General features: G+C 45.9%; 2 protein-coding genes across 4 annotated transcripts; one reads left to right on the plus strand and one right to left on the minus strand.

The window, feature by feature from the left end:
- The first annotated feature begins 3464 nt into the window (after positions 1 to 3464).
- Positions 3465 to 6496, plus strand: LOC112884922 (ammonium transporter 3 member 3). The gene is made up of 3 exons (XM_025950567.1): positions 3465 to 4268; positions 4343 to 4628; positions 5859 to 6496. The coding sequence occupies exons 1-3, from the start codon at positions 3624 to 3626 to the stop codon at positions 6365 to 6367; spliced, it is 1440 nt and encodes a 479-aa protein (XP_025806352.1). The 5' UTR covers positions 3465 to 3623; the 3' UTR covers positions 6368 to 6496.
- On the minus strand, positions 5727 to 10038 carry LOC112884912 (protein FAR1-RELATED SEQUENCE 5-like). Of its 3 annotated transcripts, none has more exons than XR_003227206.1 (3): positions 9603 to 10038; positions 7183 to 9514; positions 5727 to 6275 (listed from the first exon to the last, which is right to left on the minus strand). XR_003227206.1 is itself a non-coding variant. In XM_025950546.1 (2 exons), exon 2 carries the CDS (start codon positions 9484 to 9486, stop codon positions 7336 to 7338), a length of 2151 nt encoding a protein of 716 aa, XP_025806331.1. In that variant the 5' UTR covers positions 9487 to 9514; positions 9603 to 10038; the 3' UTR covers positions 5727 to 7335. The 3 variants fall into 3 exon arrangements, 1 of the variants encoding a protein (XP_025806331.1); XR_003227205.1 differs by having other exon boundaries at positions 6423 to 9514; XM_025950546.1 differs by having other exon boundaries at positions 5727 to 9514.
- Positions 10039 to 17813: the final 7775 nt, after the last annotated feature.

A 17813-nucleotide genomic window follows, 5' to 3' on the forward strand; every position in this document is an offset into this window, starting at 1 on the left:
AAACGCATTACTTGTTTTTATTTAAACACGCACGCGCACACTAATCTTTTTAGAAACGAAATGGATGTGGAATATCCTCGTGCGAAAAAAATTCTGAGAGACAATTGACTTGCTATCTCTCTCTGAGAAAAAAAAAACAAGCGGAATAAATCGAAGGTTCTGCAAGTAGAAGTTAGCTTGGTTAGTACTTGGAGACGATGCACATACGGCTTTGCTTTTGCTAGATTAATCAGGCATGTTCTCTCACTTTCATCACGGCTGCACGCATGCACCCCTGGGCACGCACGATGCAAGCGGTTGGACTTTCGGAGATCACCGTGGACTTGGATTCCCTTTTCACCGTCTGTGTCACATAGTCAGAGTCAAGCACAGGATCGCATGTCAACTCGACGTGATATTTAAAGAATGCAATAGGTGATCCTCCACTCCTCCTCGCTATTTGTTCAGATGCTGTGCAAAGACTTAGAGAATGCAGCGAAGAATATTTTTCCAAATGCAGAGCAAAGAGAATGCTTTTATCATCTTATAAAAAATTTTGTGAAAAGGTGTAGAGGGTTCAACTAGATATATCCTACTGCAAAGATTTACAGAGAAGATATATTATATGACCATATGGCAACAATTATGACTCAATCACCAGAAGCAGTGAAGTGGTTACAAACCCATCATAAGTTACTATGGTACAGGTTCAATCCAGAAATTAAATGTGATTATATCACTAGTAATATTGTAGAGTCATTCAATAACTAGATAAGAGACCATAAAGACTTACGTGTGGCTAACCTTGCTGATAAGACTAGAGAAATGATCATGTGATTATGGAACAAGAGAAGAGATATTGCATACAAGCTACCTGACAGGATACTTCCAGCCATTATGCTTCAGCTGAAGGCAAATACTAGAGATTTGAGGCACTTGAGATTTGTGCCATCTGCTAATTGAAGTGCAGAGGTCTGGAACCATAGCAGGAAAGTTGAGAGGTATATTATGAAGTTAAATCAAAGACTTGTACTTATCTTAAATGGTAGCACACTAGTAAGGCATATCAATATGTATTAACCTTTGTAAGCAAGGGGATTTGACCTGTGCATGAGTACTAGTCGGTGGATAGGTTCAGGGCTGCTTATGCTAGAGAGATTGAGCCAATGATAAAAAAAACGCAATGGCCACATGTGGAACTACCATTTGTTGTTGGTGCACCTCTTACTAAAGAAGAGGTCGGGAGATGAAGGAAACTTAGACTAAAAGGATTTATGAAAGGTGGCCACAAGAAGAAAGGTATCAAATATGGTGATGGTACAACCGAAGGTGGAGGAGCCAATGTAGGTAACAATGTTACTGCTCCCACCAATGCAAAGGGACAGAGACTGAGGAGAGGACCAATGACTTGCTTAAAGTGCGGTGAAAAGGGTCACAGGCAGCTTGTTCCAAGTGCCGACTCAATGAGATAAAAAAAGGCGAGTATTGATTTCTTTCATCTACGATTTGAATACGCCGGATGTCATTATAAATTAAATCTATTTTACTTGTAGGAAGCGGAAGCAATTTAGTAAAAATGTTACAAAAGCTGCACTAGCATTGGAAGAACTTAGAGAAGAAATACTACGGGATTGTCCAGGAAGGATCACCAGAAGGTAAGGAATACTAATACATTTACTATATAATAAATTTTTAAATATATATGATTGTCATGCTATATTTCTATGCAGCAAACTTACATTCTTATTAGGAGAGGGCAACTCTTCACAACCCGCTGTCACTAGTCGTGAGAGAATGCCTACTGCGGCTGCACCAGAAAAGATGACTCGAAAAAGAATGCTTCGTATTGGATGAACGATCTTTTGATGATATTTTTGTGATATGTGATGGCTTTATATGTGGTGAGATGTAAATTTATGCTTTATTTGATATGAGATAGAACTCGTTTAGACCAAAATTATTAAAAGATGTAAGATGAACTCACAATTATTGTACTTATAATTGCGCCTAGATTATTTTTTTTCTCATTTAGTGTCCAGAATTTATTTATGCATAAAAATAATATGCACATTTTTTTTCCAAGCGCCGGCGGCCAGCCAGCCCAGCGGCGGCGGGCAGCAGCCTGCCTGCCTGCCTGGTCACGACAGAAAGGAACCGCGTTGTGAAAATGAGGAAGGGCAAAAAGGTCATTTTACCCTGCCAACGAAAAAGAAAAAAGGAAAAATACACCAAATGAGGAGACACATGTTTGGAGCTCCAAATCTACGATGTCAATATCATTAATGGCGAAACTGCGAAGCTTATTATTTGGAATTTTATAATTGCAATTTTCTTGCGAAAATGGGAGTTCAAAGAGGTACTATCAGCGACCAGGCCACCACCGACGAGGAACGACGCAGGGCAGCTCCCTTGCTTTCACAACGAATCGTCAATGAAGCTCCATGGAACACACGCAGAAGAGAGAGAAACCCCACCTGACGCGTCCGCTATTAACTGCAAATTCGCAACATAAAGGCCTAAAGACTTGCAGAAGAACCAGTCAGTTTGACAGGAGGAACAACACGGTGGCTGCTGCACTCGGCAGAGCGATAAGACTATGATGGTTTAAGAGGCGAGGCATCACTAGATGGTAAATCAGGGAAGAAGCTTAGCTTTCATACAAGTATACGCATAAATAAACTGTGACATATACTGCTTTAGTAGTCCCTTAACTACTCATCAAGGTTACAAGAATGCTACTGATCATACAGAGATGGCACTAGCACCTTTGATTCAGTCGTTTGGAGAAGTATATATATATAAACAAGCATGAAAACAACTCCAGCTATCTCAGAAGCACTTGTTATCTGTTGTGGATGTACATAATATCTTTGTTCCGATTCATTTCTAGAATGGTGGCACAAGTCATTCAAGACTGGAAAGAGTAGACAACGAAGGATGCTGACGCCTACTTCATGCCATGACACCTCAAAGTCACCTTGATTAGTATAGAGAAAAGTCACCTTGATTGGAAGTGCAAGTCTACAACTCCGAGTCCAGGTCAACCAAAGATACCAAACCAAGTCCTTTTCTGTGTCCTGCTTTGATTTCTGCTGCAGGTAAACAGCAGGCGTGCAAACTCACAGTTCCACCCTTCTGTTCCTCTGAATCTGAGGATTGCTTATGAACCCAAGTCACAGTTCCAGATCACGACTATCATAATTATGCAAATATAAAAACTAACATAACGCAAATAAAAACATGAAAGTGGTGTGCCGTGACTAGCAAACTCTTTCCGTATTACATCTACTCACCAGCGTGATGATTCCTCGGATGAATCATATCAGAGCAAGTCATGACAGAAATAAAATCAAGTAGTGAGATGATCACAACAGGGCATGAAGCAGAGACGGCAATATTATACTTCAGCAACAGCAAGTACAGACTTGTCAGTGCTAATACGAATCTTACCTTCCCCCCCTCTCCAGGTTTTGAGGCTGTGAGATTCACCTTGCTTGTCTGTAGTCAGGGAGGCACATATATAGTTTAGTTGTACACTTCAGAGGCAGAGAACTACCTCACAGAAGCTTTGCTAGTGAAGCTCAGTTCAATTCACCCTCCTTCCTCCTGCTCTGCCCCCTCCTACCAATCTCTCAGTGAGAACCATGGCAGGAGAGATACCAATTGCATACCGCAACTCTTCGTCATCGCCAGACTGGCTCAACAAGGGCGATAACGCATGGCAGATGACATCTGCGACTTTCGTGGGCCTGCAGAGCATGCCAGGGCTGGTTATCCTCTATGGCAGCATCGTTAAGAAGAAGTGGGCCATCAACTCGGCGTTCATGGCGCTGTACGCCTTCGCGGCCGTATGGATCTGCTGGGTCATCTGGGCATACAACATGTCGTTTGGCGACAGGCTCCTGCCTTTCTGGGGTAAGGCGAGGCCTGCGCTCGGGCAGAGCTTCCTGGTGGCGCAGTCTGAGCTCACAGCCACCACCGTGCGGTACCACAACGGCTCACTTGAGGCGGGTATGCTCCATCCTTTCTACCCAGCTGCAACCATGGTGTACTTCCAGTGCATGTTTGCCACTATCACCATCATCATCCTTGCTGGATCGCTGCTTGGGCGCATGAACATCAAGGCCTGGATGGCCTTTGTGCCGCTTTGGATCACTTTCTCCTACACAATCTGTGCCTTCTCACTCTGGGGTGGCGGTTTCTTATTCCAGTGGGGTGTCATAGATTACTCAGGCGGCTATGTCATCCACCTCTCTTCTGGCATCGCCGGCCTTACCGCTGCCTATTGGGTACACAAAACATCCCCGATTGGATTCATCATTCCATTTCTGCATCGATGGTTCTGACAACTCCTTGCACACAGGTGGGGCCAAGGTCAGCATCAGACAGGGAGCGTTTCCCTCCAAATAACATATTGCTGGTGCTAGCAGGGGCAGGGCTGCTGTGGCTCGGATGGACAGGTTTCAATGGTGGTGACCCATACTCGGCCAACATCGACTCATCCATGGCAGTGCTCAACACACATATCTGTGCGTCCACCAGCCTGCTCGTGTGGACACTCCTTGATGTCTTCTTCTTCGGAAAGCCATCGGTAATTGGTGCCGTGCAGGGTATGATCACAGGTCTTGTATGCATCACCCCTGGTGCAGGTGAGCAGCCTTCCCCTCCCTCAGTTGGCAACTGGACTCGTTCAACCAAAAGCCAACCAATTAGAACATTGCAACTTGCATTAGTAATTTATTGCCATGATGACATCCTGGAAAGTAAACTAAGGAAAACAAGTGAAACACCTTCAGCTATAGGTCAGTATCTGACAAAGTCAACAAATAATCAAGCATCTGCATCATATGCGTTCCAGGCTCTTAGATCAATTATACATCCTGCAGCATTGAGCTAAACGAAAATAGTCAGGACACAGTATACAAGCTGCCCAAACAGGCTTAAGATAACTTTGATCCACTAACCTGCGAAAACTTGTGATGATATGATTGGGTGAGAAGTATTTAATTTGCAATCTTGTCTTCTCTGAGGCGACACTCTTGCTGCTAAGCTACCAGCAAAGGGCATTGGTTGACCTAGAGTTTCAAAACCAATGGCCCTTCACTTGTTTCAAGCACTCAGATTCAAGCCACCTAACACTACTGATTTGTATTTTATCAGAAAAGGGTTGGTAGTAGAAGAAACCCCTATTTTGTCCCAATTAGGACTAGCTTCACTTTGCCTTTCCATTGTCCTGGAAAATTTGTGTCACTTTCTTATCAAGCATCTCAAAAAACAAATATCTGTCCGACTGACAGAAACATGGTTCTTTTTTCTTTTTAAATAAATGATTCCTGGCTTTTATAGAAAGCATAAATGAATCATTTTACATCAGATACCAAACCGCGGGGCTTACCAGCTTACAAAACCGAACAACCAAATGACCAGCAAGACAGAGAATTACAAAAGAGAACCCGCTTCCAGACATTAGACGGGACTAACCACCAGTACAAGACTATCAACAAAAAGCCTAAAACAGAAACACAGTTCTGACCATGGAATGTCTTTCCAAAATATTTTTCCTTCAATAGATAGAAACCTTCTTGATTGGTTTTGGTATATTAGAAGATGCTTTTTTTTTGGGAAGTGCCCATATTTTAAATTTCCAAGACAAAATTTAGTATTGAAAATTTATCCATGTGTGAATGAAGTTTCATGGAAGTGCACAAAAACAAGGTTATAATATAGGAAAACTGACAAAGGAGACATCAAGAATTTCACAGTACAAGTTAACAATGTAGCTAAACAGCCTCAAGTAACAAACATGTGCACCAAACAGTCTCCATTATCCATTTTGATTGGTTAAGTAACAAAGATTCACTAGATCATTCATTCAACAGGTCTGGTGCAAGGGTGGGCAGCTATTGTGATGGGAATTCTCTCAGGTAGCATTCCCTGGTACACCATGATGGTGCTGCACAAGAAGTGGTCCTTTATGCAGAAGATTGATGACACTCTTGGCGTCTTCCATACTCACGCAGTCGCTGGGTTCCTCGGTGGCACCACCACTGGACTTTTTGCTGAACCAGTCCTCTGCAACCTCTTCCTCTCCATCCCAGACTCAAGAGGTGCATTTTATGGTGGTGATGGTGCATCGCAGTTTGGGAGGCAGATTGCTGGCGCACTCTTCATCATTGCCTGGAACATCATTATCACTTCCATAATCTGTGTCCTTGTTAGCCTAGTCCTGCCCCTCCGAATTTCTGATGAACAGCTACTTATCGGGGATGATGCTGTACATGGCGAGGAGGCATATGCTATATGGGCAGAAGGAGAGCTCAATGACATAACCCACCATGATGAGAGCAGACATAGTGGCATCGCCGTAGGAGTTACACAGAATATTTGAGCATAACTTGTAACACTAAAAGTAAAGAAAAAGTAGAAGTGCATTTGTTTCTTACCAATTGACAGGACAGAATTGTAAGCGACAAGGCACATGTTTATGGAGGAATGTGGAATCTGCAGATTTTCTTTTTGTCTGGAATTTTGGAATCTTTTCTGCTTTCAGGAGTATCTATGATGTGCATTTGAAGCTACAGGAACCAGTTATTCTTTGCCACAAGTTGTTGCAATTCATGTCATAACTCATGGAAGAGTGAAACTTACATCACTTCAATAAACTCTATCCGGCTGCAAAAACATGACGTTCCGACCATAGAAAAAGCACTATCGGCAGGTCAATCCTCTGGTCGGGAACATCATGTATTCCTGACCGGAGGTAATAACATTTTTTGTACAAGTAAAAAGGCAGGTGCATTAAGGGCCATATATAAAACAAACTAATAAATGACCGAATTCACCAGGCAACTTTGCCAAAAAGGGACAGTCGTTTCCTACTTCTGAGAGAGTAAGAGCCAAAATGTGGCTTATGGAAATGTAGAATTGAGATATATCAAAACTACAACAACCTATACTGAACTCATATTTTTCCTTGTCACAAAATGGAAAATCCTTTTAGGATCTAAACTAATCTATTAACCAAGACACATCAGCATCATTAAATACCCATACGTACTAGTGTGTTTTCATCATACTGTAACAGTTTAACAGATAGCATTGCTTCATGGGCACTGTCATGTGGTACCAAAGATTGGAATATCAGTTAAAGTGCATGGAATCACAACAAGAATTAACTAGCAAAGTTGAAAGCATGAAACTTACTCGATACTGTATCTTGTTTGAAAAACTTTTATTTTCATTTCTTAAGAGTACAGTTTGAGTCAGAAGTTCTGCATGAATTTCCAAGTTCCAAAGAACTAGGAAGTAGCTTGCTCATCCTTAGCAGATAAGTCCAGAAGGTTAATTAGTGATACTTCAAGCAGCATAAGAAGGTGCATATTGTGTACCATTTCCTAGGTATTTCTCCAATTCTTTCTCACCATTCTCAAGAGTCTCCCACAGGGCTTTCCTCAATTCCTCCTGCCCTTGGCTCTTTGTCACAAGGTCATAAGCATAATGCATAACATAGTTGCAGTATGCAGCATCATCATCCATGCATTCCTGATATGATGATTCATATTGTTTTGGGTTAAAAACCCATTTCTTCGCATCCTTGGTCCACCGCTTCAGTATATAGCTTTCTGGAATTTTGCATATATTCTTGATACTAAGAGCTTTCAGAGCATGCGGACAAAGTAAACCCATTGTCTCAAATTTACTGCAGCTGCAACTTAATTCCATTGTAGACATATTGAGATGTACCGTGCAGACTCTTGATCCTCGCCCTTGCATGGTCATCTCAAATTGATGTGTGTTATTATCTTCACATGGAAGCTCCTTGAATTTTGTGGCACCACACCCATCGAGAAAATCTGTCTCAAACAGCTTGTAGATTCTATGTGTATAAACTTTTGCCGCGTGATTCAAAATGTCACTGTGTTTTATGATACAAGAAGGTGGCTTTTGCAAACATCGTGTATCCTCCTCCAATTCTTTTTCCCTCCAATCTTCAGATAATTTATCCACAGCAACAGCAATTGCAGAAAGAGATGTCAATTTATCAGCAACACTATTGAATATGTTACTCAAACTATCACATTGTGGTTCATACTCAACCCCACCATCAAAGGTGCACTTGTTAAGAGCACTACACCACTTCTGCTTGAGCTTATACAATTTCTTAAGCCACTTATTATCCTGCAGCTTAAATTCATGGATCATTTGGGCCCATGTTTCCTCAAACTCTGTTTCTGAGTCACATCCCTGTATGCATTTGGTGAACATCTTATTGAACACTTTTGAAACGTTAAGTGCACCAAGACGTGAATGGGCATTCTTTTGGATGTGCCAATGAGCAATGCGATGGCATGTATTTGGAAAAACATTCTCAATTGCTTTTGACACAACTTGATCAAGATTGGTGAAAATAGATTGAGGATGTCGGTTACCCATGGACTCCAAGAAAGATTTGAACAGCCACACAAAAGCTGACATTGACTCATCAGCTAAGAGGGCACAGCCATACATAGTGGTCTGCCAATGGTGGTTCACACCAACAAAAGGTGCGCATATCAAATTCTGTTTGCTCAAGCGGTAAGTTGAATCGAACACAACCACATCACTGAAACAGTCATAGTCGATCCTGCTTCTCCCATCACGCCAAAAGAAATTAGTCATCCGACCACTTTGGTCCAATTGAACATCCCAGTAGAACATGCCATCTTCATTTGCTCTGCTTTTGAGGTAGCTCACAAGGCTGTGCAGGTCTCCAGTCCCTACGGCCAGAGTATTCGCCATAGCGCTGTAGCTGAGAAGCAAATGCTGCTTTGAATTCTCCACAATGTTGGCTGCACTAGTACTACCTGCAGGCAATTGTGGAGCACCACCTTGTACCTGATACCCGGCGTATACCATCGCCTCAACAGAACTCGACCGCCCCGCTATAAGTGACCTTGCAGACCGCAAAAGGTGCCGTTCCTCTGGCCTTGCCAGGTTGTGGTTATGATCAGAGACCAACCGGATAACCTTCCACTCCCCATGATCATTCACCCTGAACCGCACCATGGCCCTGCAGTTGGTCCTGGTGTGCGGGTCATTGAAATTTGCATCGGTAAGCTTCTCCCCTTCCTTGAGCCCCTCCTTGGAGCAGAAGTAGTCCTTGGTCCGTATCCGCTTGGTGCCAGTGAAGTAGGACTGCTTCCCTTTCCGGATGCTGAACCCCATCCGGTGGCCATAGTCGCAATAGAGCTTGTAGGCGGCCTCTTCACTGTACACTACCTTCCGGAGCAGCTCCTCCGTGCCTTCTTTGCTTCCCTGCACCGTCGCAGCCTCCTCCCCCTCGTTATCTGCATCGTCGCCGTACTCCACCCGCCTCTCGTCGCCGGAGGTGGAAACGACCACAGCCACTTGCACTTCCGTGGTGGCCACGTCGCCACCGCCGCCGCCGCCGACACCTTCGTCGTGCGGCACGACTGCCCCCTCGACGGCCTGGTCCGCGCCGGCGGCGGCGGGCTCGACTTGCGACATGGGGCACCCAAGCCCAAGACTGAACCACCTAGTCGAAGCATGGATGGATGGATTAGATCAGTAGGGCACCGCGCGGCGAGGAAGGTACTGAATCCAAATGAGCTAGGGTCGCTTACCTAATGAAAACAAGAAGGGAACCAGTCCAAGTCCAGATGAGCGGATCTCCGCTCCGCCCCAGTCCAGTGCCAGTGGAAAGGAGGAGAACGGTGACGAAGGGACCACTCCGAGCGAAAGATGAAATTCGGCGGCGGAAGGAGGAGGAGGGGGCCGCGGCCGGCGAGGAAGGAGGAGCGGGCCGCGGCCGCGAGGAGTTGCGAGCAGAACGGCGGAGGAGGAACCGGCGTGGGGAGCAAAGCGGCGGCGCGGTGGCGATGGCGGAGGGAGGGGCGCGGTGGCTTCGGCGCGGCGGCGGAGGGAGGGGCGCGACTGAGGGACCGGCGTGGGGAGCAGAGCGGCGGAGCGAGGGAGGGGCGACGGTGGAGGAACGCGGGGAAGAAGGGGGTGCGCGAATGCAACGAATACAGAGGCGTAGGGGTCGGAATGGTGGGAGAGAGCACAACTGAACGCTGGACACCGGCTGGTAGAAGGGAGTTTCCAATACCAATTCCGATAATATCCAAATAACTGATGGTTCTGTTTGCTATCGATTCTCAGCTGATTCCTACTAAACAATCAAAAGAAGAGCTCCAAACGGGACGATTTCCTTCCGATTATAGGGGAAGCAATTTTGTATGCAACGATTTAAGACTACATGAACGAATCGGATCTCCCTGTCGATTCGCTGAAAATCAGCCGTTCTACGGAACACGTTATCAAACTACAACTTCATCAAAATTAAAGGCCGATTCCTTCCCAACCCCATTCCGTCGGCCCCGCTCGGTTTCTTCCCTAGACCGCCGCCTACCGCCCTCCTCTCCTCTCCCTAGGCCGACCTGCCGCCCTCCTCTCCCCCACCCGCCGCCTTCCGCCCAGGATCAATCAGGGAGCTCAGCTACGCGGTGTCTGGAGCTTGGCCACGCGCTGCTAGACCTGTCGTGCCACCGCCCTGAGCTCGGCCATGACGTCGCCGGAGCTCGGGCCACGAGCAGCTCGTCTCCCACCCCTGGTGCCTGGTCCTCCCATCCGTGGCCTGTCTAAAGCACAACCACCGGGTTCTCGTGCGCCCGTTCGGAGCACTTCCGGTGGAGGATGACGTGTGGGATCCATCTCAAGGAAGAAAACAAGCCATGCTATTGATGTAATTTTGCTCATTATTTTTATGATTGGCATAATGGTTTGCAAGCAGTTTGTTCGAATATTTTTTTTTCAATTGTAGATCTGAATGAATTACTTACAGATCTGTAACGAATTATTTTTGTTCAGTTGCGAATGATTTTTGTTTAGTTATGCTTTATGGATATACATATCAATGCACACATTCATGGCGTACAATTCATCTAGATAAAATCAGGATTGACAAACGGTTAAATTTTCTAGCTATCAGATTCTCCAGGAATCAGATTCTCGGAGCAGCCAGATTCTCACAGAATCGCTGCTCACAAAGAGAATACAAACAGGGCCGATATTTGGTGCAAGTAATACTAATTTCAAATTATAGCCTTCAATATCTACGTACGCTACCTTACATTTGATGAAAAAATATATAAATTAGTTCAAGTTCGGATAACTATTTTTGAAAAGAGTAAAATGCATGAATGACCATTGTATTTGTCAATGTACATCAATTTGGTCATCTTACTTAGAAAAGTATAAATTATGGCTATTAATTAAGCTTGTCCCGTTGTAATGATACGGTCATTGGGCTTTTATTGTACGTATTTGTATGATGTAGTATATGTATGTTTTTTTATATAGTCTATGTATGTTTGCTGGTGGCCAAATCGCAACAAACATTTTTCCTTTCATTTATACCCCTCCTGTCCTTTATTTCTTCCGCCTGTAAAAATCCTCTATTGCCCCTTCTAATTCTAAAGAGACAACAATCGCTCATCCATATACAACACATGGTGACAAGACAATTTCAAATGATGATTGAATCAACCAAACCTTATTTTCACATGCTAGAATATGAAAAATAGGACACATTTTACAATTATTTTTAGAGACTGCATTGTTCATATCACAAGAATAAGATGATTAATGCACAAAGATGCTGTTTAATTTCCTAGCACACCCAGTGCACCATGCGCCAATCATCAACTCTAGCTTGCTCATCACATCACCACAAGCCTGCAGATCAAGCTTGCTTTGCCTGTGAAGCTAACTAGCTCAGGGTCTGAACATGGTTAAATCCTTTTCAAGCGGATAAGTCTTGCTTGGATGTGTTCTCACTCTTCGATCCCCTTGTCGAGCAAAAGTTTCCTAGTAATAGAGGACTGACGGCCAGAAGTTGCTGAGAATTAATATTATAGCTCCATGGAAAATGAGCAAGGAAATTAATTAACCATCTAGCTACCAGCGTAGTTAGGATCTTTGGACATGTAACTATTCGTTAATTATACATGTTGCCGAAAAAAATAAAGACTGTACACGCCACAATTTAGCCACATTGGATGATTAGACATAGTCAAATTTAATCATATCATCCAAATATGTATGATTAAGGATCTAATAATGACCATATTTGTATAGTCAGGCCAGTTTAATAGCTACAATTTACACTCTCCTGAGTATGATTGTCAAATTGAAACACGAAGACAACTGCAATGGTCATTCATATATTTACTCTTTTGAAAATATATCGCTACGAGTATGTCAATCAGTTTCAATTTACCTTTAGTATAAATTAAAAGATTGCACAAATGTGGTTTTTAGTCAAAAGATTGCAGTACGATAGCATATGCTAAAAGATATATTTATATTTTTTCATCATTATTTTGATAGATGGGTATCTACTAATAAAATTAATCATTGGGTATATAATATTTTTTAGCTTAAGGTATGATATTTTTTTATTAAAACTTCACTGGTTTATGGAGAAATTAAAAAAAGACAAATCATATTAAGCGTTAAGTTGTGTGGACAAATTAAATAAAAAAAATACTCTAAAGGGTATCCAAACTTTGACTATACAGGAGAAGTAATTTGGATTTCTTTCTCTTTTGATATGAGCAATTGTTTCGAAGAAAATAACATTTTATTTAGGTGACTAAATACAAAATTTCTTATTTTAGAATGATCCGTTGTAAGCATAGTTGCCAAAATCTTAGATTCTAGAATGAATCCGTACAGGCCTTTGTCTCGGAGATTTTTTCTCTAAAAGAATATTTGAAGAAGTTCACTTAAAACATTTTATGAAAAAAATATTCCTCTAATGTTTCTTTGGTTCGAATATTCCACCACCGGAACATGCAGAACGGGGAGTGTGTCATGATTATACAAAGAGTGAACATATCGAACGTGAAAGAGGAAGAACTTGTAGAAGAAAAAGATGAATAGTATTGTTTTTTTCTTTCGAGATTGAAAATTATGTGACTACGTACTTCCTAATTTCCAGTCCACCGAAAATAGCACCACCTTATATTTTTAGATTTATTAAAAAATACTTCAATTTACTGTTACTTACATTCAAACGAGACCCAAACTAAAATAAGAACCCAAACTTATTTTACTTTACCTCCATTGTTTGCGATTTCAAGCATGGAGCGAACCCAAACTTGTGCCGCACGCCGAACCCTTCAAAAACCCAGCACCGGCCGTACCAGCTGCCATTCCTCCCCAGAATCCAACCAAATCTCTCTCTCTCTCTCTCTCTCTCTCTCAATGCCGTCGTCTTCCTCGTCCGCGGAGCTGCCGGACCCGCGGCCATCGTGGACCATCCTGAGCCGCGTCGCCCGGCACGTCGGCGACGAGCTCTCCCTCCCGCTCGCCGAGCGGCCGTGCCTCTCCAACCTCACCATTCCCACGAGATTCGGGGAGTACCCCACCTACTACGGCGACGCCGAGCACCCCTACATCGTCGCCGCCAACGACGCCGGCCTCCTCCTCCACGTGTCTCCGAAACCCTACGTCGGCTTCAACCTGGACCCCCAACCCGGAAGGCAACCTCGTTGTGGCGTGGGACTTCTACCCGGTCGACGGCACCGGACGCGACGAGTTGTCCGCCACCACCGTGCGCGTCGCCGACCGCGCCGTCGAGCTGTCCCACTTCTCCGGCATCAAGAGCGTCGGCCTCCTCCCCCTCTCCGCCCCCGCCGGGTTCGTGGTCGCCGAGCTCCAGGTCGTCGAGGACCACGGCCGGCGCGCCGCCAACCTCATCTGGTTCCACTCGGACGAGGACTCGTGGAACGAGGTCGAGCTCACCTGTCCCGACGTCACCCCCCGGGACCAGCGCGGAGTGGATGCCCCACGACGTGATCGCCTACGACAGGAAGCTCTGGTGGGTCGACCTCACGCGGGGGTTCCTCGTCTGCAACCCGGTCGACCCCAAGCCGCATCTGAGCTTCGCGAGCCTCCCGGATCTGACCGGGGAGATGTTCGTCGCCCTCGATGACAGGCACGAGGGGCTGGAGCGAATCGACAGCCGCCGCATCGTGAGGGTGACCGGCGGCAAGCTGCGGTTCGTGGACGTCGTCCGCAGGTGCGGCGAACCCCCATAGGCAACGCGGGTGATCGTCTGGACGCTGGACTTGATGTTCGATCCGTCGACGGGCAGAGCCAGGTGGGAGCACCACCAGTGCATGACAACCCTAGCGGCGATCTGGGATCACGCCAGCTACGTGGAGTCCGGGATGCCGCGGGAGTTCCCCGTGCTCGCGTTCCTGCACCCCGACAAGCACGCCGTCGTCTACTTCTTCCTGGACGAGTACCTCTTCTCCGTCAACGTGTACGACAGCGCGGTCGTGCAGTTCGCCGGCGAGGCCTGAGGAGACGTGGTCGAGGTGATCGACGGGCCGCAGCCGATCAACTGGCGCTACGTCCTCGCTTGGGTGCCTCGCTTCAAAATGGTACGGTACTAGCTAGTTTTGTGCTTGGCGTTGCATGTGTTTCTTTTTTCCATCTGCGTGTCCTCGCTTTACTTGCATTTTTCACGAGCTGCCTGAAGCCTGACGCCATTCTGAACTTCTGATCAATGGAACTTATGGTTGCATTGCATCTTAATAATTTTGTACGTCTATAACGATAATGTAGACTAGATGTGTGATCACCTACGATTCCCTTCTAATTAATTACCACACTGATATTGCCTAATTTCGATCTTTCGGCAATTACATGGAGTGCAATGTTCATCTTCAGTTGGGACATGGGAACAGGGGAAAATTGAGAGTGAATGTGTTTTGGACTGATGAAAGATATGGATGCTAATTATTAGATAAAGAAGGAAAACATGGAGATTGGTGCCAGATATTGCAATCAATATATAAACAAGTGAATAAAATTCCAGTTGAAACGATGCGTATTCTGTTTTGTGCACAAACATCGTGTAGTACTTGAAACTCCAGTTCAACAGAGGCAAAATGCAGGCGTTAAATGCGACTGCAGATACAGACTACAGAGAAGGATGCTAAAGCATATTTTGAGAGAATGTCTGAATTACAACCTGTTTTAGAGAGCATTCCATTAGTTTGACAGTGTTCACTCTTCTAGAACTTCCTATCGTATTAGCGATTTACTTAGTATTTTCACTGGCATTATGCAACACCAATATTATCATATTAAGTCTTGACTGACTAGAACGGTGTGTTACTTCTCTGAAGGGCAAGATGTCGATCATATAGCACCTGAAGATGGCGAGGATGTGTAATGTGTTTCCTTCTGAAGGAGATTAACAGCCATCAGCCCCATCTCCTGACCTGAGTGGCGAGAATGAAGGCACTGCATGAAGTAACACTCTTTTCACGGTGAGCTTATACTGCTCTTGTTTTGAACGCCTAGCTATATATTAGAACTGTATGTTTTCTAGCAGCAAGTGCAACAGATCATTCAGAAAACTTCCTATCGTTTGTGCAGGCTGACAGATCGTGAAGGTTACGCTTGACGCGTTTGCTGCTGTTTCCTGTGTTGGCTGTGAGCAGACAAGGGTGTAGAATTGTAGATGGGGATTCAAGTCTTTTCTGGCCACAGGCTATCCAATTTGTTAGCTCTATCCACGATTTCTCCTTCTCTGAAGAGAGAGTTGCAAGCAATTTTGTGATGGGTTTGCAGCTATTGGATTTACTTGTAGTTTCAGAGCTTGTAGGATATACAGGGTGTTGTTGTTGCCGATATGATTGATTGAATAATGGAACTGTTGCTGGGCAAAGGAATTTTCCAGCCCAAACAGGACCTTAGCCCAAACACGGGTTGGATTTTGCTGAGTGGCTTGGTCGTTTTATCATTTTTCCCTTTTTCCTTTCCCCAAAGATAATGAACGACAGAGATTCAAGTTGGAGCCGTGGCAAATGAACATCAAATGCAAATGGCAGCAGAATTTACACGAGCACACTCATGATTTTCCTTCAGATATACGACCTTAGCCATTTCCAGTATTATCGTAGCACTCATTGTAATTCAGCAAAGCCTCAAAAGCTCCTGCGTTATGCAAGTTTTGTTCCATAGATTAAATTTCACCTTACTAGCTTTCACCTGAAGTGGGACGAGGATCCCCGGCCCGGAGGATGTTGCCGGAGGATATGTCAAGGGTATGCACCGCACCGCCAGCTGCATGGGCGTTGGCGAATCCTGGGTCAGAGGTGAGTGACCGCCACGACGACCGGCAGACGAGGCGGAGGCGGCAGAGGGTGTCGGCCGGGAGACGTAGCAGGATCTGGCGCAGCACGTCCGTGGGAAGCATCATCAGTCCATGACGTAGATAGGATTGACTTAAGCTGGCGGCACGAATTCGTGTTGGATTCATACAACGTAAATGGCTCGGCCGGCTGCACCAATTCGAACCAATCACGACGACGCCAAGCCACGTACAGGTACAGCATCGATGATCGATGGTCGGAGATGGTCGGAGACCGTACGTACCCCTTGCAGCAAGCCAGCAACTCGGCGAGATGGAGTCGGCGGCGGTCGGACGGAACGACGATGAAGGGCGGCGGGACAAGGTCAGCGCTCCACTTGCCGTCGCCGCAGACAAAGGCCTGCTTCCCACGGACGTGCTGCGCGAGATCCTGCTCCGCCTCCCGGCCGACGCGCTCTGCCGCCTCCGCCTCGTCTGCCGGCCGTGGCGGTCGCTCACCTCCGACCCAGGCTTCGCCAACGCCCATGCCACCCCCCACCTGCTCATCACCGGCCTCGACCGCAGCCGGCGTGCGGTGCATACCCTCGACATGGCCTCAGGCAACATCCTCCGGCGGATCCGGCAGGGCTTTGATCTAACGACAGCACAGCCTGATCCTTGTCTGCGTCTCGCCAGACCACGGCCCAAGCTTTCTACTCAACTCGGTCACCGGTGTGGTCGCCACGATGCCCAAGAATGTGGGATGCGCCGTCGAGTCCCCATCTATACTCGGGCTCCTCCCCGCCACCGGAGAGTACAAGGTGCTCCGATTTCATCTGGAATCGATGAATGGCAGCATGGTGCAGTACTGCCATGTCGTAACGCTCGGGGTCAACCGGAGGTGGAGGGCGGGGCCACGCCCTCCCATGATCATCGGGTGGAGGCGCTCCGGCCACAGGGTCGTCATGGGTGGAGTTGCCTACTTCTTGCTGGGAACATGCTTGCTCAACTCTGCTAGCATTGGCCCAGACAGCATAGCCTCATTCGACCTGGCTACGGAGGAGTGGAGGCCAACAATGGCGGGACCTCTGAGTAGTAGCGGTAGCAGCAAGCTCTTGTATCACAAGCATAGGCATGAGTTCCGGTTAGCCAAGCTGAATGGTTGCTTGCTTAGTCACAGTCCATCACTAGCAAGATTGCTTGATGAATATCTGGTTCCTAGTGGATGCAGATAAGGGGATTTGGGCCAAGAAACACTCCATCCAGTGCGAACCCGGTTTCTGCAAACATGCATGTGATCCTCCACACCCACTGTCTGTCCTAAACGATGAAAGGATAGTATTTCGGGTACTAGGGGGAGTTCTAAGGGCATATGATCCAAGCACAAGCATGTGGGCTGATCTTGCCAGCTTGGGAGGTTATTCTGCTATTGGTATCCATGAAGGAAGCCTTCTGTGTTCATCTGTTCAACCAATCAATTCGGACCCTTGAGCTCCATCGTGCATCAAAAAAACTGTATTGAAGATGATCCTTTGTTTTTTTGTTTGTTTCCGTGATTTCATTGTTGACGCTAGTTATGCAGAAGATGCCACTGGTGGGTGATAATTGCCATCCTTCAGCAGTAGCATCCTGCTTGTCCTGAATCTCGACCTCTTACAGATGATTTCGTTGCGATGCCCGC

This window comes from Panicum hallii, chromosome 1 (assembly GCF_002211085.1).
Source record: "Panicum hallii strain FIL2 chromosome 1, PHallii_v3.1, whole genome shotgun sequence".
Taxonomy (NCBI): Eukaryota; Viridiplantae; Streptophyta; class Magnoliopsida; order Poales; family Poaceae; genus Panicum; species Panicum hallii.

Excerpts from the sequence above, each read along its gene's own strand:
- LOC112884922 (XM_025950567.1), top strand. The coding sequence starts at position 3,624 with ATGGCAGGAGAGATACCAATTGCATACCGCAACTCTTCGTCATCGCCA. Across the intron at positions 4,269-4,342 it reads GCCTTACCGCTGCCTATTGG|GTGGGGCCAAGGTCAGCATC; the intron begins GTACACAAAACA and ends CCTTGCACACAG. Across the intron at positions 4,629-5,858 it reads ATGCATCACCCCTGGTGCAG|GTCTGGTGCAAGGGTGGGCA; the intron begins GTGAGCAGCCTT and ends TTCATTCAACAG.
- LOC112884912 (XM_025950546.1), bottom strand. The coding sequence starts at position 9,486 with ATGTCGCAAGTCGAGCCCGCCGCCGCCGGCGCGGACCAGGCCGTCGAG.